This window comes from Phalacrocorax carbo, chromosome 3, assembly GCF_963921805.1.
Source record: "Phalacrocorax carbo chromosome 3, bPhaCar2.1, whole genome shotgun sequence".
NCBI classification, from domain to species: Eukaryota; Metazoa; Chordata; class Aves; order Suliformes; family Phalacrocoracidae; genus Phalacrocorax; species Phalacrocorax carbo.
Window position 1 is genome coordinate 31,077,328 of NC_087515.1, and position 24,142 is coordinate 31,101,469.

The following is a 24,142-nucleotide window of genomic DNA, read 5'->3' on the forward strand; positions in this document are numbered from 1 at the left end:
GAGAGAGTATTAGGTATTTTTAAAGCTAAGTTTCTATGTAAGAACCTGCTGACAGAAACTGTGTTCCTAATATTCAAGCAACATATAGAACAATTCTTTAATCCAGATAAAGGATATAAATATTATTCATTTATTGTAGCTTTAACATGACAGGAAACTGTACTCTCATTTTTTTCATGGAAGAAAATTCCAACAATATCAGCAAGACAAAGTTTTCTATATGCTATACAAAAATGCAGGCAAATACCTTCTACTATGGTACCACAGATGTACTTTCACATTTTGTCTAAGGTATATACCTGATTTACAGAAAAAAAGTGTCTAGAAGAAAAGCATTCTTCCAGAGTTTGTGAAAGGAAACGCAATCAGTAGCATAGGCCCATAATACTATATCCTCATTGTTATACACTTCACAGCAGATATTTCTAGAATAAAACTAATTATATCACATCTTAATACAAATAGGATTAGACTTTTAAATACATATGTATAAATATGTGCGTATGTGTACCCACATACATACAAGCGCACAGAGATGTACATACACAATATACCTACAGAGTTGTAATGGATGGTTCTCTACCATGGATGCATAGAATATACTTCAGTTTTTAAAAGCTTATTTTTATTTACTTTCATGTCCCTACTACTTCAGTCTGGAAGAAATACAATGCGGTCAATTTTCAGCTTTTAACTCAACTCCCTTAGTATCTAATTAACTAGGGTAAATATTTAAACACTGTCCTGACAGAAAACTAGCATCTCAAATGGCAATAAAGTATTAAGTTCCCTTCAGTTATATGAAGATTACTTCTTATGATGGAGGCTAAAAAAGAGACAATATTTTATTTGAGCAAACAGAAGTTAATTAACAGTATGCAAGGAAAATATTTTCACTGAAGTGATCAGAAAACTTTTGGAAACAATTGATGATAAAGTAATAATATGAAGCAACAGAACTAAATGAAATAGATGTGCCAGTGATTTTGGAACCATTTTCCACAGGCCATATCAGTAGATAAAGGCCCAGAAGCAGCTTCTTCCCATTAGAAAAACTGTTTACAATTAAGAATTCTTCACCTGCACCTAAAGAAAAACATTTACTTTAAAATTGCACATCTATCTATATAAATAGATGAATGTATGTTATTATGGAAGTATTCTGTTCCCCACTGCACTTGCAGATTTTTTAAGTTGACTGCATTAATGTTTGATTATTCCAAATCAATCAACTGATCTCTGTTATTGAGAGATTTACTGGTTTGAAAGTCAAAGACTTACGTCATCCATAAAATCAATCAATGAGGATGAAGAGGAAGAAAAGGAATCCTATTTTAATGAAAACAGCAGTAAAAAAAAAAAAAAACGAGAGAGAAAGAGAGAGAAAGAGAGAGAGAGATGGATGAAGAAAATTGTTCAGTATAAATAATAGTGCAAAAATAAAGAACTGTAAATAACTAGTGCCAGTAAGAGTTACTTCAGTAAGTTTTCATTAATTGCCTTCCATAAACAATTAATCAAAACTACCTGTATTATACCAAATGTTTTTCCAGCATTCACTCAATAAAACAATATTCCTACACTCCAACAGAATTCTTATATTAAAGTAACTTATAAGATAAAAAATTTAAAAGCAAATTAAAAAATGGTATTGTGAGGACTTCAAGAGAGAACAATGAGTTAATGAATACAGAATGAAAAGAGAATAAATTTTGCAACATCCGTAACATTATGCTCTTTCATACCTAATGTGCTGACCTTGTACACCCATCAGGAAGAAAAACAGAGGCAAATTTGAGACCCATATGTAACTGTAAAGATGGTGCCTTGTCCCCTCTGAATTCAGTTTGACCAATATTTCACCCCGGCTGTTCTTTTAAAGACGATGTGAAATGTATAACATCGTTTCAATTTTTCTCTTCCAGGTTTTCTACCTAAACTGTTCTTTCACGTAAAAGTGATAAAGACATTTAAGAGATTTATTTTTTAAGTATATGGTATCTGTGGAGAGGAGATGAAGAATAATTATCTGGATTTTACAGATCTGTATAAAATGAACAGAACGTGAAAACAACCTAATATACAGTACCAATGACTTCATGGAATACATTTAAGGATTATCCACATATTTTCTCTCCCTTTTATCAAACCAGTATCTGCATTCCTTAGCACATTTCTGAATACAAAGAAAGGCCATTTGAACAACTGCACTTTTCATGTTCACTACAAAATAGGAAAATTTCTGTATTCGAGGTTTCAGAGAGAATTCACTATGATTAGTAGTGTTCAAGAAAAGACAGCCAGCACTGTAAATGGCAAACAATTCTCACATATCATTATACACAAATATAAATGGGGCAATATGATTAAAATACAGTACCAAACTTTCAGCAAATATGCATATAACCTGCACATAACAGCAGTAGTTCCACTGACTAACAGAGAGTTAGAATAGCTGTACACTTACTTCAAATTGATCCAGAGCAGAGGTAGGCGCATTCAAAAATGCCAAGAAAGAATTCTGTGAGTCTTGGTGCTTTACACCTAGAAAACAGCAGCAGGTTTTTAAGCTACAGAAAAATGACCTTTTCATGGAGGACCTTTGCCTTGCTGAATCAGGGTCTGAGTATCCACCTGAACCACCTACATTTTTTGAAACGAGTTGTCACATTTGGTCTGTTTTCCAGAGTAAAGAATTTTTTTTTTAATAGACATACACCCACTAAGCAAGCATCGTGTGTTTAATTAACTTTTTCCAAGCTAGGATGTGTGTGGTGTGAATTCAACACGAAAACGTACAGTATGTACACATCTTATGCAGAAGGCACAGGTTTTAATACACTTGTGTCCATTGGCAACATATGCTGCGTGACATAGAGGCATACAGGCTAACATAGCAGGTGTCATCCCGGCTCTGGTCACAGGCTGGATAGCCTACCGTGACGAGACAGCTTCAGCAAACACTGAGGTTCCACAAAAACGCACAGAACAGCCTGTTTGAGGAACACGCTGCACTTCCAAATAACACAAGTCCCTTGACCCATGCTCTACGCCTGTTTGCCACCTCTCACTTTTGAATGTCCAGGAGCAATACAATCCTGGGTAAAGCTTCAGATGTCTCTGTCACGCTACAGCATTTACACGGTTTTCAGCCGGTAAGTAGAGCAGGAACACTGCAGCCTCCGGAGCCGCAGAGGCTGGCACGTCCTGACTGTTATTTTAACTTGCTTCAACTGATATTTTTTCTCCAGGGAATAATTCAAGTTGCTGTGTAGGTCTTTATAAATCACAGATGCATACAAACTCTGGCTTCCTGAATATTATAAGTACATTACATATATATATAAAACTAATTGTAACCAGAGCCTGCAGGACTGTGTGCATCTCAAAAGACTGATGATATTACAGGTCAATTATTTGTTTTAAAAAATGTCAGCATCTTGCTCTAACTGGCCATATAACCCTGTTTGCCCTAAATATAACCCACAGCGAACAAAGAAGTTACAAAGAATCATTTCCTCTTCAAAATATAAATACACTGAAACCCCTGTAAAAGACTAAAAAAAATTTCTCAAATTACCTGCTGCTTTAAAGATTCATTTTTAGTAATCTTTTTCCCTATCCTCCTCAGTTTCTGAAAAATATTTATAAAGTGCAAAGAACTAAAGTGCTAATCTAAGTAATCCCTTCCTAGAAATCAATTTCCACACACAGGAAGTTACTCTACCACTGTACATGGACTACATTTGAATCATCTATACAGTTCATGATTCAAACATTGATATATTTCTTCTCATAAGAGAAAACCAAGTCCAAAGATAATAAGGATTTTGGATTAAGGTGTATTTATACAAAAATATTTGAATAGTTGCAGTAGAAGCTTATTAATTTACTTCTGGTAAACAGTATAACTACTAACTTTTCCTTGAACAGTACTTTTTTTTTTTTTTAAAAGAAACGATTATATGTTTATCTCTATTTTAAAAAAAACAATAAGGTTTTAAACACTTGAAAAAAATACAGGGTAAAATATTAATTATAAATTCTTAACAAATTGTTTACATAAAGGAAGATTTCAGAAGCCAAGTAACTGTGCATAATATTTAAGACAGTTCAAAAATCTATAAATGAAAGTTAAACATGACAAAGCATTATTGTCTCCAGGGGGATGTTATCAAGAGTTCCTCTCCAAGCTCTTGGAAGAAGCATAATCCTGGTATGAGTGCTAAACATCAGGACGAACAAGCATCACTTCACTAAGTTATATTTGCTAATCAGCACCAGTCATTTTTTAATGTTTTGTATTATTTTACCAGTCAACTAGCACTTGGAGGCCTATATATAGGAGATGAATGTTAACTACAATACATTATCGACTGACATGCCGTTAGGTTGCAAAGGCTGAACAATATTTTACATCCCCCTATGCAGCAATTGTTGCCAGGCTTTTGAAACTTTGGAGTTCAAGCAGTTCCCTACAGAAAATTAAGTAATTCCATTTGGTCTGAAAAATCACTTCTTCCCATGTGACTCATAAGATACAAATATTAGAGCTACTACAGGAACTGCAAAGAATCAGCCAAATCATTAATCATCTCTCAATGAAATTTTTTTTCATTTCAGAATTACCAAAAAGCCTCTTCTCCCAGCAACAATGCGAAATACTGTTAGACAGATGCATTAGAAATACCATAACATACTCTTAGTACCACAGTAAAGCAAACATGACCACACTCCTCACTATGTGGTTGCAAAGCCAATCAACAAAGTCATCCCAGAAGCAAATGAATGCTAACTATGTCTCTGCAGTTGTTTACTCTCTGTGTAGACAGGGCCAAAACATTCACAGATGAAGAACACTATGATTAGTATTGAAGTCTAAATACCTCCACCCATCATAAAGGGGAAAAAAATTATAAATATAAACTTGTAACAGTTTTCTGGCAGTGAATCACCATACACATGCCAAATAAAAATAATGCAGTTCCAACTCAAATAATACCTTACTGGTTCAAGTGTATCAACAAAACTGAAGCATATTTCAAGTATGTATTAGAAGTGCCAATGCAACTGCCATGGGTACATCTTAACATGCAGTTGTGCTCACATTTTGTATGTCAAAGTCTGTTGGTATCACGTTTTACTTGCAAGGTGACACTTAATTGATAAGATGTACCCACCAATGTGAAACATGTTATTTACTTGGATATCAGTTGCCATACCCTTTTCTGATCTAAGCTCTTCTGTCTCCTTTTTCAGCCTTTCAATATCTGTCAACAGTTCCATGTTCTTCTTCTCAGATTCTTGCAATTTACTTCAAAAGAATACAAACAAAACCCTATGTAAATATTGAGAACCCATATTACAAGTCACTTCTTTTTGTTCATCTTTGCATGCTATTTAAAAATTAAGCAAGCTTCATGATGTCATCAAATGCCAGAATGAATTCAGTAATCTACTGGGAGCTGTTTAGTATGGTATCCTTAAAAAAAGCAGAATAAGCAATTAATTGCCCCTGTTTACCCATTAAAAAGGCTCGTGTTTCTAATTTATGAGTACTTGTGTGAGCTTGTATCCTGTGAATGAGAAAAAAAGACCACATGGATTTTTATGCTTAAAAATTAGGGGTTCTTTAATTTGTTAATTCACAGTACCTGTAACACTAACAGATTATGTTGAGCTATTTTTCTTCTCAGTTACTTTACAGTTAGTTGCTTCAGTCCTTTCTGATTCACAGCTGATAGAAGTGCACAGTAGCGTTGCCTACCACACTTCTTATCCTTGCAATTAAAGCAAACACTGATTCCCCTGTTCCTAGAGGATTTACAATGCTGCCTATTCATCATGTTACCTGGCCTGAAAAACACCCGAGTCAGGTGGACAAAGTATTCCCACTTTACAGATAACATACTTGAATCTCAGCTCTGTCCAACTGCTTTCCTAAAGCTGCCAAACAAGTCAGTGCTCTGAGCTAGACTAAAGCTGGAGACCTAGAAATGGAATGTCTTCCTATGAATCCCCTGCTTCAGGCATTCACCCAATACAGAATAAATTTTCGAACTTGGAGGGGAGGGGGAGTGGCAGGGAGGGAGGTCTGAGGAAGGAGTAAAAGAATTCATAATCTTCCATAAGCACATCTTATTACTGTGCAAATCAGTACGCAATAACTGATTTTCATCGGCCATCAACAGAACAGAAATGAGCATGTCCTAAGATACAAACCCAAACTCTGCTTGCATTTGAACTTGTTATCACAACTAGGAAGATTACATTATTAAAGAGAAAGTGTCCCCTCTGGAAGTCTTCAAGGTTTCAATTTTTCCAAGTAAGTGTTCAGCTGCTTACACAATGAAGAGAGGTATGGTCTTTTTTTCACATTTGGATATAAGAAACTGGCATATCATTCAGTATCAAATATGGACTGACAAGACAGTTAAAATCATGATTTGATGACACTCCCTGCAAGGTATCAAAGTAAATTTCCATCAGAACAATTTAGTCTTACCACTCTGTAGAGATACAGGAAGCTTTGACTTTGTTCAACTCATCTTGAATAGCCTGTTTGGCTCGGATTTCAGCATCAAGAGCAGACTGTAGTTCCAACCTTGCAGACATATCCAGTTTTGCGAAGCGGCGCATCTTCCAGGGCATGTCCTAGCAAAGAATAAAAAAAGGGAGAAGAAAGAGTAAGAGGAAAGAAGGCAGAAAATGAGGAACGTAACTGACTTCAACAAATACATTTCTCGTCTATTATGTTCTTCACGTAAGAGTTCATTAACTCCAAAGTAATCTAAAAATAAAAGAGTACTGTTATTGGTATTATTATTTTTAAACTCTAGTACTAAATAGGCAAGATGAATGTCTTAAGCTGTCACAATCTCAAAAGCAAAGAGATTTTGTGAATTGAAGTTCTGATGTACCTCAATTCAAATGACCTCTATGAAAGGGCTTTCACATTTCAAAAGTGAAAAATTTTAATGCTTTCATGACCCAAAATACATATTTTCCTTCAACAAATTCATGTATGATTATGAAATAGCTACTTGAACAATAGATAAAATCACGTTATAAAGATATTGCCGTTCAATTAATTGATAAACAATAAATTTGCTATTCAGTTATTCAGAAGGGAAGCTCCAGTAAAGTTTGTTAGTCAAAAGTTACAGTCTCTACAGACGGGTTATAATTGCAGCTGAAATTATCAAATTAGTATTTTTTTAAACAAACAAAAAAAATCTGACATATGGAAGTAGAGTCTTACTGTAGCTCTTGCACCCAGACTGGAGTTCCTCAGGGCCTCTAGTTCTTCTGTCATTTTAGAGGCCAAGGCTTGAAGATAACCTCGAGCATCTTTTTCATCACTTACCCTAAAGAATTACATTAGAAGAAAAAGGTGTTTTAACCAAAGAACGTAAAGAAAAACAAACAAACCCAAAAGCCCCTTCAACAAAATAGCAACCAGAAAAACGCAGAATACAAATCAAATTAAAAAACATAAAATACAAGCAAACAACAACAACAAAATACAGAAAACTACACAGAACTAAGCCTTTGCTGCTTTGCACAGTTCCATTAAACAATATGCATCACTAAGACAAGGAATAAGGATTGATGAACTATGTATTTAAGTAAGTAATATATGTCTCAGTATAAATGTCAGCTACCTGAAATTGAGACTGTGGGAAAGAAACCTTTCAGGATTCAACCTATTTTTTGGGAGTAAATTAAGACAAAACTTAAAACGAAAAATTAACAATTCAACCATCCATATAACATTGGAACCAGTGGTTGTCTTCACTGTATCAACTGACTATGAGAACTAGTAGTTTGAATTAACAGTGATGTTACTTCAAGAAACGCTAATTAAATAGGGAGAGTCTAATTCTAATGTCATTAAAGAGCATAAGCCAGAAAAGACGCTCTCATTCCCTGAGCCTTCTTTCTATCAAGGCATGTTTTCTGGGTGTAAACACATCAAGGAGGAGACAAGTTTGTTTTTCACATTCTTTGATCATCGGTTACAAAGGAAAAAAAAAACCAAAACTTTCTGTGATTAATCACAGCAGAAGGTTCTTTCTTTGCTTTGCCTTGGGTATTAACATAGAAAAGAAAATTGCTAAAAAATTACCTCACTGAAATGAAGTAGCTTATGAAAAACCTAGAACAAACCAGGAGGGGGCAGGAAGAAAGAAAAAAAAAAAGCCCATTTCCTTTCACCTTACATGCCTGCCTCTGAACATACTCATCTTGCTCACAGAACAAAGTCAGTTCTGCAACACCAGGGCATACCCAAGTCTCTGAGCCGGTCTCAGAGACCAGCGGTCTAAAACCACAGCTTGATCACATTTAGATCTATCAACACTAACCACAGACAAGTTTAGGATGTGCTCTAAGTAATGATCCTCAAATAGTTTTAAGTAACTTTTAGGGAAGTGGGAAAGTATTTTTTCTGCTTCAAGGAAATTAATTTATCCTTGCCTCCTGATTGTTCCTTAGTAACTGTAATCCTGAGTATGTTGGACTGGAGATGAGTGTTCTCCAGATGGTTGAATTTGCCTCTTAGTGACCTCTCTGCAGAAAGGGATTCCCCCTCTGTGCCTACAAAGCAATATAAGTATGTCTGGTTGATACTATGGGGTTCATACACACAGTGAATACGGTAAAGGTGCTACTTGCAAGCTTCGCATTAATGAATAAAAATAATACAATGTTTCAACACAGATTTACCATCACCAGGAGGCAAGAAAGACAGAGAGCACGTACTCCAAACTGCCACAGGCAAGGGAGGAACAGAAGAGCTTTCCCGTCGCAGCCTTAGGGCAAGATCACAACGCAAAAGCTATGGGCTAAACACCTACAGGTTGCTGTGACTTCTGGGCATGCAGTTTAAGATTTATGTGAAGAACACTGCTTTAATACATAGGAAGATAATGCAAACATAGTGAACATTTGCCACCAAATTCCCACCCAGCATGAAAAAGTAAGCATTTATTCATGCTTTGGGCTTTATCATCTTTGTCTTCTGCCTATAATTTAGTTAGGTGGGGAGGAGCCTGGGGGGCTGGGGGGGGGGGGGGGAACCAAAGCACATGTCTCCTTCAAAAGTCAGTGAGAGTTTTGATATTAATGAGTCACTATTTTTCCCAAGGTATACCAGAACTCAATGGAAGTAGCACACCAACTTCAAACACCGCCCCCAGTAACATTCAGGATGAAACACATTATGACCAGATAGAGATAATCTTGGCCTATACAAACCACTTAGGGTAGAAGAGTGGGCAAAAGATGTGAGAAGCAGCATAAGATGCTAGGGTGGGAGGGGCTGGTGCATAATGAAATGCATAGTAAAAAGTAAAAGAGTGTAAGTAGGAATACAAGGAGTGTGAGGTTCTCAAGATGAGAAAGTACCTTTTCCTGGTGTAGAAGGGGAAAGAAATTTAGAAATCAGCATTTGATCTTTTCTATTTTTAATGACACGTAAAATCTTTGCAGGAAGAAGGGACAATGTCACATTAAAAATAAAATGCAATTGGTGCCTTATTTTTTAACTTTTCTAATGAAAGATGAAAAACTTCGAATGTCCAATTTCTTTGTCAATATTCATCATGCCATGTAGATCCTTCCTCATGGAAGGTGAGAAAATACTTCAGTTACTTGGTTTATGATGCACAAAACCTTCCGGCTCTAAATTCTTAAAATTTGCACACACAATAACCTCAGACAGATATTCCACAGAACATGCAGAAATCTAGAAAATGAAAATATAAATGTAAAGTCAATTTTTGCAAAAATGTATACGGAGTATGACAGTAAATACAACCAGTAAAATTTACAGCCGAGATAGTGCTGTTGTCCACTAGATGGCAACATTCTCTCGATAATGAGCTACATTGATTAAACATGTGAACCCAAGAGTTCTTACAGTTTTTGTTTTGATGGGAATTTTTTGGTTGGTTGGCTTTGGTGTGGGGTTTTTTGTTTTTGTTGTTTGTTTTTTTTTTTTTTAAGAAGTTAAAGCGAGAATGGTAAAGTTAATCTTTTTAATGTTTCTCTCCTTGCCCCCTGTTCTTGCAGAGAGCCCTACCAAGGACAGCAAAAGACTTAAGGTAAGGGAGAAAAGTTCTTTAAGTTCCACTCAGAGTAATTTCTTTCTTTACTGAAAATTTAGATTAGATGAATTGTTCTGTTTTCATACATAACCTAAGTGCCCTTGCAAGCTCAGTTTGTTAATTATAAAGAACCTTGGATGGAGAGATAGTACAAAATCCTCTAAAATTTAATTTCACTTTTTAGTTGGAGCCAGTACCACGACAACCTTCAAATAACCACTGACCAACATCTACTATGCTATTTTTCAGGCTGCTAGGAATATCAGACTCTCTGCGTCTCCCTACCCAGGATACTTTAGAATACAAAATCATAGAATAGGACTGGAGACCACCCAGAGGAGTGATCTTGAAGCCCTGGGATCTTATGCCAAGCTGCATCTTACCCGATTTAAAAACCCCAAGGAAGTCTGTGGGCCATGACTCCCTTCTCCTGTCGTTTCTCCATGCTTTTAAATTTCTGTCTTCACGTCAGTATGCTCCAATCCCCCAACTTTATTCTTTTTTTCCCCTCCTACAAAATTTGTTTTTTAGAACTACTACTCTAAAATTTTTCAACACTTCACTCTGCTCCCAAACCCTGGAATTTCCCCCTGCCCTCCAGAATTTCTATTTTATAGGTAATTAACCTCTGATTACTTCTACCTCAAACAATGTATCTCAGAATTTTTTATGTTTGGAGTTTCTTACAGTGGAATTTGAGCAGATTTTTGCTAAACATTCTCCACAATTTGCCTGTGCCTCCTTCTCAGAGCAACCAGATTTAAGAAAAAAAAAAAAAAACCAAAAAAAAAAACCAAAAAAAAACCCCAAAAAACCAAACCAAACCAACAAAAACTTTGGTGCTTTTTTGTGTTTGAGTTAATGCAGAAGTGTTTGGGGTTTTTTTGGCATTAGGGTTTGGGTTTTTTTGTGTTAGTTTTTATACTTTTTGTTTGGTTGGTTTTTAATGAAATCAATAATTAAGATAAAATCAACCACAGTACAGTTGATTGGAAAGCTATCTAGTCAGCAAGGAAAATATTCACTGAATCTTCCGGTAAACAACAGTCACAGCTTCTGGCCAGCTGAATCTAAGCCTAAAATCCATTCTATAGGTAAATCAGGTAGGATTTAACCCATCCATATAAACATACTCAACAATACAGAATTCTTCATTTGAACTAGTTGTCTATCCTTCCTTTTCAAACAGTGGGGGGAAAAAAGCAACTTCTACAGTACTAGTCATGGGATTTATTTTAGTTGTCTACCTTAGGACTTCTAAAACTAGGTTACATGAATCCCTCCCAGAGAGACTAATAAATTTCTAGCCAAGTACTCTGGGAATCACTACCAATATTTCCATCGACCTCCTTTCTGCAACAGAACAGAAATACTGTACCATGGCTATTTAAAAGATGCCTTTTTAAAGTGACTGCATTAATCTCCTATGCAATGAATCTTTCCCATCTCCCATAGGAAAATTTATAGCTGACTATAAAAGCCTCAATATTTCTTAAGCTTGTCAAGGAATGATGAGTGATTTGGCAAATATAAAGTTGTCAATATAATAGCTCCATTAAGGCAGAATGATCTGTGAGGGTCTATTGCTACCACATTAGAATTTGCAATGGAAGTTTGATTCAAGTATTTGTATTAAGATTTTGGCCATATCTTGGGATAATAACAGCAACAATAAAAAGGCTTTTGCGCATTTGACCTAAACATGATGTGAGAGAGCACAGTAAGAAAGAAGGGAAAGGCTATGGGAACATGATAGGCCATTAAAATTACAAGTTATAAAATCTGAAAGAAATCATAATTTAGAAGGGCCCAAGACAGTGACAATCTTAACCACCCAAAACATGGACTCGAATAGTGGGGCAGATTTCCTGAGAGAGGTATCTATTAGATGTCAAAGCACCCAAAAGAAGTTAAGGGACCCCTTGGGCTTCTGTTACTTAAAACAGGGCTAGAACAAATCCCTTGAACTTCCCTGGCAGCTGAGCAAACTGTTTACAAAACCAGTAATTAATTCCATCTACTGCCTCCCATCCCTCATGAATCACAGTACAAAAAGACGATGGTAGGCAAAATCAATTTTTAAAAGGTAGCAAGTATGCACCCAAAATACATATTTTAAAGTAATATTATGTGAAAAATCTGTTAGTTTTGAAGAGGGAACCTACAAGTTCTACCCTGCTTCGTTAGCTCCAAGGCATTCTGTTGTCATACTGAAGAGGTGGACAGGTATGGATTTAAATTGGATGTTCTTCTGAGCAAAACGTAGGCTTGTGACTGATTAAATAAGAACAGTTTTCTTCAATCGTTTTTTCTTTTAAAATATTTATCATTATTATAGATGTTTAAATACTTATTATAGTACAGCAAAAATCCCCAGAGAAGGACTTAGTGCCAGTATGCAGCGCTGAATTCTAAGGACAGCAGATGTACATGACCAAATTATCAAGGTAACACATGGAAAATCTAAACATAATAAGAAAAAAAAGTGAGCCAAGTTATGGCCTTACATAGCTGAAAAGAATTTAACATAAGTAGAGCTAAGTATGGAGGGAAAATTAAGATGATGTACAGTGATTAAAAACCGGAACCAAGATTTATTTATTTTTTTTTTTTACTTTTTAGTTCCATACTTTTTAAAAGATACTATATCATCATAAGGGATCAGTAAAGTGGTATTTTTCACTCAGAAAGTTAGCATGTTCCTGATAGTTTTTCATTAAGTATCTTCAGAGATAACAAAAAAAGTCAATCTGAAACCTCTTCTACCCCCCAGTGACATCTCTAATATGCGCAAGATCCTTTATCATATACCTGAACCACATCAGTAACACATCTTAAAATATTAAATGCTCTCATAAATTGGAGAGGGGACATTCCTAATGGCTGCTGGTACATTTTCACATGGTGTTAAGTAAAACAGTCCACAATTAATTCTGACTTGTATTTTTCCAGAACTGCCAAGTTTTATGACTGCTTTCACATGTAAATCTGAAAAACAGGGTTTGGTTACCCTGATGCATTAAGACAGATAAGCATTACCTCAAAACAGTATGGAATGTGAAATAATAGAATTGTCTCGTTACCTTGATTTTTTTCTGAATGAACGTTTCTGATAGCCAGAAAGTAACCGTTCATTTAAACAACTTCTATGATTTTTTTTTCTTATGACACAAGCCGTCTACTACTCTCACAGTTATGAGACACAGGATTCAAAAGAAACATGCACAAAGTGGACCCTTTAAATTTTTTAATCCGTGCTACAAATACAATGCCTTGAGACACTATGGACTTCGTAACACAGATTGGCGTTACATGATTTTATGTAACACTGTTTAAAACACTTCCAAAAATCCAGAGGACAGCCCTTCTTCCTTGTTACATATTCACACATCTATATTCAAAAGCCAACCTTCTCTGTATTTGGACAACAAAATTATACTGGCATTACAACAATACCAAACTAGGTTTCATTAAAACCAATGTTTCCCATTTGTGCTTTGACACAACAAATCCGATTTTTTTACTAACATGAGACAGGAAAAATGGAGGGGGGGCTGAGGGGGGTGGGGTGTGAAAGGGTGGTCAGTATATGATGGTGAAATATTCCACAAAGTGGATGATCTGTGAAGAAAAAAAAAAAGTCTGGATGCAAACTGTTTTTGTAGATGCTAAACACTGCAATGGACCATAAAAAAGCAGGGATGGGAGTGAAGCAGGCATGGAGAGGAAAAATAAAGGCCACCTAAATAAAACAATCTTTTTCTCTTAGTAGTTTCAACTTGGGTTTTTTCTTCCTTAGTTTATTAGAACTGGACGGAAGACTTTAAAAACATAACGTCATTATTTAGCAAAAGTATTATTAGAAACATCATTTGACTGGCTTTGTGGTCGTCTCAGATGCTCTCCTTGTAAAAAAATCACATAAAAGTTGCACTGTATTTGTTTCATTCTGCCACATGCCAAGCAGATGAAGGAAATTAATGCCGAGACAGAAATACTCTCAGCCACTGCTTTTCCCAGGCTCGTTCCCTCTTGGAGGCGTGAGCTCAGCACATGACTCCTTCTAGCATTCTTCCAAAGCCACAAGCCACACCCAATGGCCATGATCCTTCTGCACTTAAAAAAGTTGTATTTGGTAAGACACTTTTGCTCTTAAGGAGGAACACATTTTTCTGGATTTGGGTATTATTAAAATCTCAAGCAAAAATACAGCAGAATCCCAGATGGGTGTGAGATTTCACCTAAGCACTTACAAGTGCCATGTGCAAAGGCAAAAACTTAACAACAGCCCTACCACATACTGAGGGGTTTCCACAATGACATTAGAGCAGATTATTCACCATTGGATGATCTCAGTAATTTGGGCCTCCCAGTGGGCCACGGACTCCTTTTTATCAGCCAGGTCTCTCATCTCTTCTTCCAGCTGCCGGTTATTCATACTCAGCCTCTCAAACATGGTGGTGAGCTGAATGAGAATTTAAACAACTTGTTAAAGGTGTAAGTTCCTGTGACTCCATCTCTGCGCAGACTCAAAGCCACATATTCCCCCCTCCCACATCACGCATCTGCTTTAAAAATTGGTACCAACCACCACAATAAACACCATCTAACAATAAAAGCCAGAATCTCTTCTCATGTATGACCTTAGTTGTACTGAAAGCCCATTTTTAAGGGCTAGAACTACATTTTTACTCCAATAAATTCATTAGTTTTCTGAGAATTAGTCTCCAAATACCTCTATAACTCTTCGAAGGTTTCTGCTTTGCACCATATAGATGTGGAATGTTCTATACAGAAAAATTACATTAAAAGAGCAAAGCAAGGGCACAAAAATTGTTATAGCTCAGATAAAACTGCTGAACCTCTCCCTTGTTTAGTAACCATGGAGAATGAGAGGCTTAACAGATACAAGCACAAGTCAAGTCCTGAGATTCTCCAGGTGTCTCACATTCCCCTATTTTTCATTTTACTTACTTGCAGACAGGGAAATGGAAATTAAATGCACATCTGTAAGTACAATACATTATACCTAGCAATTAACCTCACTTGCATTCACATAGCTGTCATTCAAACATGCACATTCTCCAACACAAAAGCCACACCTAACCTGAGCTGGTATTTGGAATTAAACCTTCATTATGTTAAATAATAATTCAGAAAATCAAACTGGAATCAGAGACCAGATAGACTTTATAGGAAGGCCTGTTTAGGAGAATGAATCGCATGTGAAAGGCTTCTTTTAGTACTGAAATATATTAACAAATCAAAATGCTGAAAAAATATTAGTTTAAAATCTATTCCACTTTTTACTCCTAATATGAGTATTCCACTCCACATTTATCATTTAAATGGGCTTATGATTTAAATATGCCTATTTATTAAATGCCATTTGACAAGAAAAATACAAAGCTAACCAAATTTTAAAAAAAAATAAATATCAAAGTGACTAGTCTCTTACTTTTCTTGGACTAAGCCTACATATAGGTATATATAGTATGGGTCTTATACTGCTATGAAAATATACTTTAATTTGAACACTGACATGCAAACATGCTTACTTTGAAGAACACTATACTTTCATGATATTTTTAGAAATTTTAATGCATTACAAAAAGAATAGACAAGCTTAGCAAGACTAGGCTAATCCACAGTGAACTCGAATAACCTGTCAAAATGAACAATAAAGAGATAATCTAAATGCACGAAACAACTCTGCCTTGCTCAACACTCAATTAATATGCCTTATCACTTGTGGTTTTTTTTTAATATCTCAAAGTAACTATTAATCTCAATGGGTGGGAGGGGCCCTGCTATTTCACAGTAATTGACATGCAAATATACTTGAAGTAATCACACCATTAACTATGTATTTTTATATTTTGGTCATACAATGAAATAATCTTTTTTTTTCTTGACTTAAGATATTGTCCAAAAGATCATCTAACTCAATTCCTACACATAAATACATATACATGCATATGTATATATCTGCACACATTCTCTAGTTCAGATAGATGTAGACACTACCTATTCAAATCAAATATTAATCACCACTTTTTGTGTAATATTAATTTCTACTCTCAATTAAGAGTTAATAATAACCAGTATAGCTCTATATTGTTGAATTTGTACATGGCATATAATACTTTTAACCTCAGGACCCAACTAATCAGCACTTACCTTATCAAGTTCATTTGAAAGTTTTTTGTTTTCCTCTGTTAGTAGAATCTTTTCTCGTTCATACTTCTGTTTGAACTCTGTTTCAAATTCCTCTCTTTCACTTTGGCTAAGAAATAAAATGAAGTAGGATTAGGAAGTTTCCTGTTCTAAAAATCATCACACTATTCACTTAAATACATAAAGATCAATGCACACACTAGCTGAAAGTAATACGTTGGTAATACCACAGCCTGTTAAAAACTAAGCAAGTAATGTATTATACTACCTGTCTGATACAGGACTATCAGACAGCCTGCTGAATTTTATCATTAGACAGTGATCTTTCCTTCGGTATGGAATTAATAGAACTCCACTGAGCTAACGTTTATCAGTCCACTTTTACTTTTTTTTTTTTCTTTAGATGAATCCTTCAAACACTGAGCAGCTGTAATGCTGCAGACCAAAGTGTGTGTCTATAATTCCAAGTTTCACACAGAATGACAGACAAAAATGGCCACGTATGAAACCAGAACATACAGAAGCTACATTGGGGCACTTCTGATAAGAAAAGCTTATATGGGCTAGTCTTTAGACAATTCCGGACAGCCAGAGGCCACATGTGAACTGTTAATTCAGGTACTGTGTGCCTACTATCAGCAAAAAGTGGATGGGTAACCTATACGCTCCTAATATCACCAGATTCTAGAGCAGGTTTGGACCATTCCCTCCAAGAGAGAGTTTCAAAGTAGCTGTTTCCCCCAACCCTTCCCTCTCTTGTGGATGTCATTCAGTAGAAGAGAACCTCTGGCTGATTCTGCTTAACATCAACTTTGATCTTGCACAACGAATATGAGAACCTGAAAATAAGTGAAACTGCAGGTTCTCTGCCAAAACACATTGTCATTTCCTTAAAGTGCAGCAATGTTTTCGACGTATTAAGTCCCACCTCACATCCACTCTTTTGAGACTCACTACATTTGCATCTTGTATTCACTGTTTCACCAATTATTCAGGAACTTGCACAAAGTTCATCAGTAGGTTGATGGAACTAGACTGTAAATGCCAGATGCAGTAAATATCCATTCAGCAAATACCACTGTCCAGCCTTAAAAGGCTTGAAAAAGTACCCAGTATAAAAGTTTAACTTTGTAAAAATAAAATCCAGGGGAAACCTTGTCTTGAGCATTGCAGCTTTTTTCCCCGGATACTGATCAGAATTTTACATTGTGCAACAGAGAAATTACATCCTTGCCTCTTTTTCTGAGATGCAGAACCACTACAACTCTGCCAAATTGAAAGAACACCCTTAAAAGATGAGAAGTGTCAGTGGTTACAGTGAACCTAGTTAAGAGTAATGCTGGTTTGAATTTCCTATTCCTAATTTGAAATTCATTTAGTACTTCAACCACTCTTTGAAATCTAGTACAGCATGTGAGACTCACGGTGAAATTCTATGTTGCTAGGCATCCTTTGAAACATAACACTATATCCTAGCAAAGTAACATACTATCATTACTGTTTAAATGCCAAGTTTGAAATTCACCACCACTCCTTTTCTATATCAACAGATTCCATGCATATGATGAGCAGTCTAGGGAAAAGGCAGGAAGAGATTAAAGCCCTGGCTGTCAGGGGAATTAATAACAGGTCCTGCTTCTGTTTCCAAGGCACAGATTCAAAGCTGATTTCTCAGGCAGTAGACCGAACTAATTTTTAATTATTTCTTTTATTTAGCTTTTATGGTTTTATGGTTTTGTTTATGGGTTTTTATTCTGTATTTGTCTAAAATTTGTTCCTTTAAGGCTAGAAGTCTCAAAGCAGCCATAAATGGTGGTCGATTAGGAAGTCTTTGGATCAGTAAAAGACCCCAACATATTTGTAGCTTGCTTTATTTTACGTTCTTAATTCAACTGGTGATTGTCACTAACCCAGTAAGTCTGACTACTGTAGTATAATACAGAAACAAAGCAGATAAATTTTAAACAGAGGAGAACGTGGGTATAATCTGTCATACCCAAATATCAACTCAGCAAACCACAGAACTGTGACAGACTCCATAGGTGGACCTTGGACAGCCAGGAAGATCAAAATAACATATTCGCTTTGAAGCCTGGCGTACTCCTCTCCCATCAAGCTTTTTCTCTCATGTAAAATTTAGCTATGTATCTGTTCTTCACATTTAAGAAATCATACATGATCCAGCTTTCTTTTTATCAGTAAAACAACCGCAGCAAACCACATGTAAGCGATGTGAAATACAGATTTATGGTATCACTTTGTCCCTCCAGCTCTTTATTGCAGCTGTACAAAGTGGAGAAATATTTTATCTTACTTCTTTGAAACCAAGAAAAGTAGACCTGAAACAAACACCAGCCCCCAGGCTCCTTTATATCACACAATTTAAAAACAGCAAGTTCTGTTTTATAAAGCTCTCTGCTTTATAAATTTATCATTAAGTGACAGGCTTAAAAGAAACTTCTATAATCATGATTTATTCTACATGGTTTCTTGCACCTTCTTCCAAAATATTTCATAATGACAATTCTAAGAAATGGAATATCGTGCTACAGAGATCACTGGCCTGATACTATGTTCCTACATTCCCAGTTTTAACAGCATGCAGTTTATCAGACTTTAGCGAAGGGCAATTGTTTTGTACAGAAATGTAGTTCCTCTCACTTGAAGATGCTGTTGGAATAATAAAAGTAAGAAAGCTTAAATTTGAGTGATACAAAGAAAAAATACCTATTTTAAAAAATGAAACTGAAACCACCAGAATGTGAGTTACATAAAAAATACACACAGATTTTTGACCTAGCTCTTATTCACTCTGTACTATAGCCCTTATTAAGTAATGCAACTGTGTCCTCTTATCAAAGCTTCTTTTTTTTTTTTTTAATGTATTAAATATTATTTTTGGAGTAGTACAAATTTTTTCCCAAACTGTGCACACACATTTCAACCCCACGCCCACCCCAAGCCTATTGTTGAAATAATTCCACCTATTTCAGCATAAAGCCTCCAGGTGCCTCCTTTCCAACATTTATATTGAACACCTCTGTACTGACAGACTCAGTAAAAAGTCTGACTCACAAAAAGCTTTGCATGCCTGATTACAAAAGCTAAAAACAACACATGTAACCAGAAACAAAAAGTAAAATAAAATAAAATAAAATAACCACGTTCTCTTAAGAAAAACTACCAAATACTGAGAATTGAGCAGAAACAGCAATTCTTCCATTCCTAATATCTAAGCTTCCCTTCTAAATCCCTCAACGACTACAGAAGTCAATCTGTAGCACACCTTGAACACTGGACTTCTGCACTTCTGTAAAGTCCTAATACTTTCATGAGATTTTGCAGATCTGTTAAACAAAACCCAGTTAAGATCAGGTCTCATCATGTGCTTGGACACCTGACTTCACATGATGCTGAAGCCTTTCCCAATAAGAGCCAAATGTTGGATTCTTGTTACGTGACACACTTCTGTTCATGCTTTAAAATGTTCTCTTACACCAACAGTTGAAATACATAGAGGAACACATGGTTACATCAGCACTCACTTTAGATTTGCATTCAGTTCTTTATTTATAGAGAGAAACTAGATTGAAAGAAGGTGTATGAACTAGATAGCATGAAGCAGATTAGCATTGTTAGGATATTCATTCTTTCACCAGCTGAACATCTAGTTAGAACTTTTGCAGCTGCACAACATTAGAATGGTTCTGATAAAAACCCCAGGGAATTTTTGGTCTGGTCAGCGCTTGGAGGCATGATCATTAGCAACAGTTTAGCCTGCAGAAAGAGTTATTAATGATTCTTTATCGAATATCCCTCCTTCTGAAACATGGTATTAAAGGAGTACCATCCTATCACCTTTACGTATGACAAGAGAGCATAGCCTTTTGTGCATTTATACCTCATAGGTCAGCAAGTTGTGTACAATGAAAACATGCTGCTGATGCAAGTTTTACCTCCCAACCTAGAACAAAGCAGCAAACTACTGTGTTAATATGAACAGCTATAATCTAGGAAGAACCAGTTCATCCACTGCATTCTAGGCTGTATGATCTACTTCCCCTGCTGGAAACAATTTACCAGAGAAGCAGTGATTCCAACTCTATTTGCATAAGCTTTTTAAAAAAATTCTTTATTTTATTTACCACTTATATTTAAGGACTCGCTACAGTTTGGCTAAGCTTTCAGCAAGAACTTCTCCATGGTTTTTCTAATATGCCATCTTACTACAGCAGCAAAAAGAAGCATCTATGTTAGTGTCTATAAAGCATTCTGAGTTTTTTTTATGAATGAAAATGAACACATTCTATTTATGACTATTTCCTTTACTACGCTATCCAACAGAAAAACTGGTTTTTATTGATGAATGCCTCAAGGAACATTCTCAAGGCCAGTTATAAGCTCCACCACGTGGGAGAGAAAAAAAGCAGGTCTCTGACAAATTACCATGTCAGAAGAGATAAAGCAGCTTATGCCTACAGTAGTCTGATGACTGATGTTAACACTGGATGGAACCCAGCATGGATTAGCCTTAGTCCGCATTAAGTGACTGTTCCTGTGCTGGCAGAAATGTAAGCAACAGTTGATCTCTAACACATTAATTTTCTAACACATCAAAAGATGAAAATACCAAAGAGAAAAAAAAAAGTCAAAACCCCTATTTTAAACCGCAACATAAGCTTCAGGGTTGACTTACCCCGAGCTACAAGTCTGCAACTCAAGTTACATGCCTTGGAATGGTCTGCCACTACAAGAATTCTGGTGCAAAATTAACTGTTGCAGTACAGGGTTGTGGTGGTTCTGTTCTGAAAACAGTCAGTCTAAAGGTGACTATTTTCAACCATGGCATTAGCCAAACGCACCTGTCTGCACTCCAGTTGAGGAAGCGATAGTGTGTTTGGAAACATACTAGGAGACTTCAAAAGATATTTTGAGCTTTAAGGTAAATCCCATACAATACTCACTTTTCTCTTCTGGTTTTCTCTAACTTGTCTTTCAAAATCATGATCTCCTTCTTGAGGGCAAGCTGCTGGCTCTCTGCATCCCGTAGCTCCTTCTTCAGACTTTTTATTTCATTAGCATGCATTATTTCACGTTTAGACAGTTCCTCTTCATAGAAAACACTTTTCTTTTCCAGGTCTGCCTTTAATTTAGTGATCTCTTGCTGGTGTTCTATACTGCTTACCCCAGGTGAGCGACCAACCTGTTTCTGCTAAAATAAATAGCCTGAAGTTAGCACTCAGGAATGCTGAAAATTATGCTTAATAACAACCCAATATTCCTAAGTCCATGCTTAGAAAATATCCCATCACAGACTTGAGTTAAGCACATCTATCTCAACTTTTTTGAAAATATTTTAGAGCATAAATCTGAACTGTACCCTTTAAAATGTTGTGATTTAAATGCAGTAATTGTTTTCAAGCCATTGAAAAGTTGATCATCGCTTTAAACCTCTCCGGCCACATTCTGCCTCCCCTTACATGCGGTTGGAAAGTGACCACAAAATTAGAAGATTTTTATGCTCCCACTCACATGGTTGACAACAACAAGTTCAAGTGACTTTAAGGAATGGAGAATAAGGACTATGACATAGAGTCAATATATTTTAAAGCATAAATAATTTGTGGAAAAGCTATACTAAGACAAGCAGAGACTTAACAGAGAGCTAAAATCTAGCTGCAGAAAAACTGTATGGATTGCATCAATCCGGAGGGAAACCTGACCTATTTTACTCAAACTGATCATTTACATTGTAGTGGATTAACAGGCAAAACAAACTTTAAATAGTAATTACTTCACTTTTCGCAGCTGCATAGCTCTCTTAGTGAGGTCTTCTGGCATTTTAATAGTCTTTACACATTACTTTGGGATACACACATATTTGCACCAAATGCTGCACTCACTAAACAAAATGTCCTGCCATAACATAGAGGAGGAGCAAGACCAGGTTGGAAAAGAGATAGTGGCATGACATACACTGAAATCCAAGTATGGAAACACTTTTTAATGTAAACACTTGTATAACTTGGTTTGGAATTTTTTCTATTTTTAAAAGTATGTAATTAAAGGTAGTCTAAGGAAAGGAAATAATTAAAACACTGCGTTTTGAGAAAGTGAAGGTAACTGGAAAACCTACTTCCTTACAGTAACTGCCTCACACCTTCAGGAGGATCTAAGATATTTTGTTAATTATACCTCCTTTCTTACCATGAGATTCTAAAACCCTCTCAGTTACCCTTAATTAAACATGGCTTTTGGTAATTTTCTTTTGCTGATGTACGAAGAGATTTTAAGAGCTAACTGTCATTATAGAACGTTCAAATGAGCTGAGTTTCTGCCGCAACAAATTCTATGAGAAAGCTGGGCCTTGCTGTTTGTGTCAGCAGAACACTACAAAACCCACTAAATGTATGAGGCAGATACATGCTGCTGCCGCACTGTTTTCTCTAACTCATGAAAACGACCATCTGTTTTGATCTAAGAGTAAAATCCTACCCTTATCATGCAGAATGGTAAATTGGAGAAGGAAGATGTCATCCTCATAGGAGGTGGTTTGGGGAAAGAAAGATTAAAAAAGAGAAAGGAAGTACAGGAATTTTATTTCATGCACTGGCATGAACTACTGAACTTACTCGTTACTGCCCAACCTGCCGAATTGCCTACACGTATCTGGCAATGGAGCTCATAAAATGCTTAGGCTTTGCAGCATCATCTATCAGGTACATAAAATGTTTTCATGGCATTTCACCTTTTTTCCACAATGAAAAGATACTATTAAGACCATAAGACAGATGCTTCAGTAAAACAGAGAGCTGGATGGTATTGCACAGTGGCTTACAGCACTAGCATCATACAGTAAACAGAATATATTTTTAATTGATGCAAACATAAATTCCAAATAGATGTTTTCATACATGCCTGTTTCAAGTGGACAAATGGTGCAACTGAGACATAATGTATCTCCTGGCACACAGATAGTTGCCATAACTCTGCGCTGGAAGTCTTCCCTCTCCCTCCCTCTCATGCACGCACACAGACACAGACAAAAACCCAAACAAAAAAACCTTCACCCAGCAGTTCTTTCATTAGGCAGTTATGAAGCCAAATAGTCCAAACTGACAGCAGTGTTATAAATATTATTATATTTATTGACGTGTATCACATACTATGTTTACCATAATTGCAACATTAACAGGTATCAGGTTCTGAACTTGAAGAATAAAGAATAACCATTACATACTGCAATAATAGAGAGGGTGGCATGGGAAAACTTACTCTTCAAGTAACATAACCCTAAATGAATGCACCATTAAAATCTTGGAATACTTCTGGCTTGTCTTTAATGAGATTAGCCTTTTGTTACAAGTGCTGTTTTGTATTGCTTCAAGACTTGTATCTTGCCCTTTGCAGATGGTAATAATAACTTACCTTGCTTAAGAATATGAAGAATCTTACTTAGGATTGTGATGCTAATAGCCCAAAGTTTTACAGTAAAAATATTTGCCAAATGCAACATACTAAGAAAGATGCAATCTTCCTTATTACAATCCTATTAATTATCACTCATGTGGATTACTATATTATTCCTCTCACTTTAATAATTTGCTATTGCTCAGGTAAGAAAGAATGAATTGAGAATTTTGTTTTCAATATGCTACTGAAATATTTAACATGCAGCATTTCATTTACATTTGCTTGAAATGAATTTACAAAAGAATAAACAAAAAAATAAACCAGCCGTACAAATTAGCATGAAAAATTGCCTAGTTGGCCCAGAACAGACTCACCCAACACACCTTTTATATGTGTGTAATTCAATCCAGAAACACAATTTTGGCTGCCTGAATATACACCTA

General features: G+C 35.9%; 1 protein-coding gene across 5 annotated transcripts in view; it reads right to left on the reverse strand.

Annotated features, from left to right (window-relative positions):
• Positions 1-24,142, reverse strand: part of CDC42BPA (CDC42 binding protein kinase alpha) — a 192,811-nt gene that overhangs the window by 40,697 nt on the left and 127,972 nt on the right. For 4 of the 5 annotated variants that reach the window (XM_064446401.1, XM_064446396.1, XM_064446400.1 and 1 more), the window contains exons 16-22: positions 21,251-21,498; positions 16,290-16,395; positions 14,450-14,574; positions 7,262-7,367; positions 6,506-6,654; positions 5,223-5,314; positions 2,468-2,544 (exon numbers count right to left, since the gene is read on the reverse strand). In XM_064446401.1, the coding sequence (XP_064302471.1) occupies positions 2,468-2,544; positions 5,223-5,314; positions 6,506-6,654; positions 7,262-7,367; positions 14,450-14,574; positions 16,290-16,395; positions 21,251-21,498 (903 nt within the window). The remainder of the gene's footprint in view (positions 1-2,467; positions 2,545-5,222; positions 5,315-6,505; positions 6,655-7,261; positions 7,368-14,449; positions 14,575-16,289; positions 16,396-21,250; positions 21,499-24,142) is intronic. The other variant, XM_064446398.1, reaches the window with a different exon arrangement.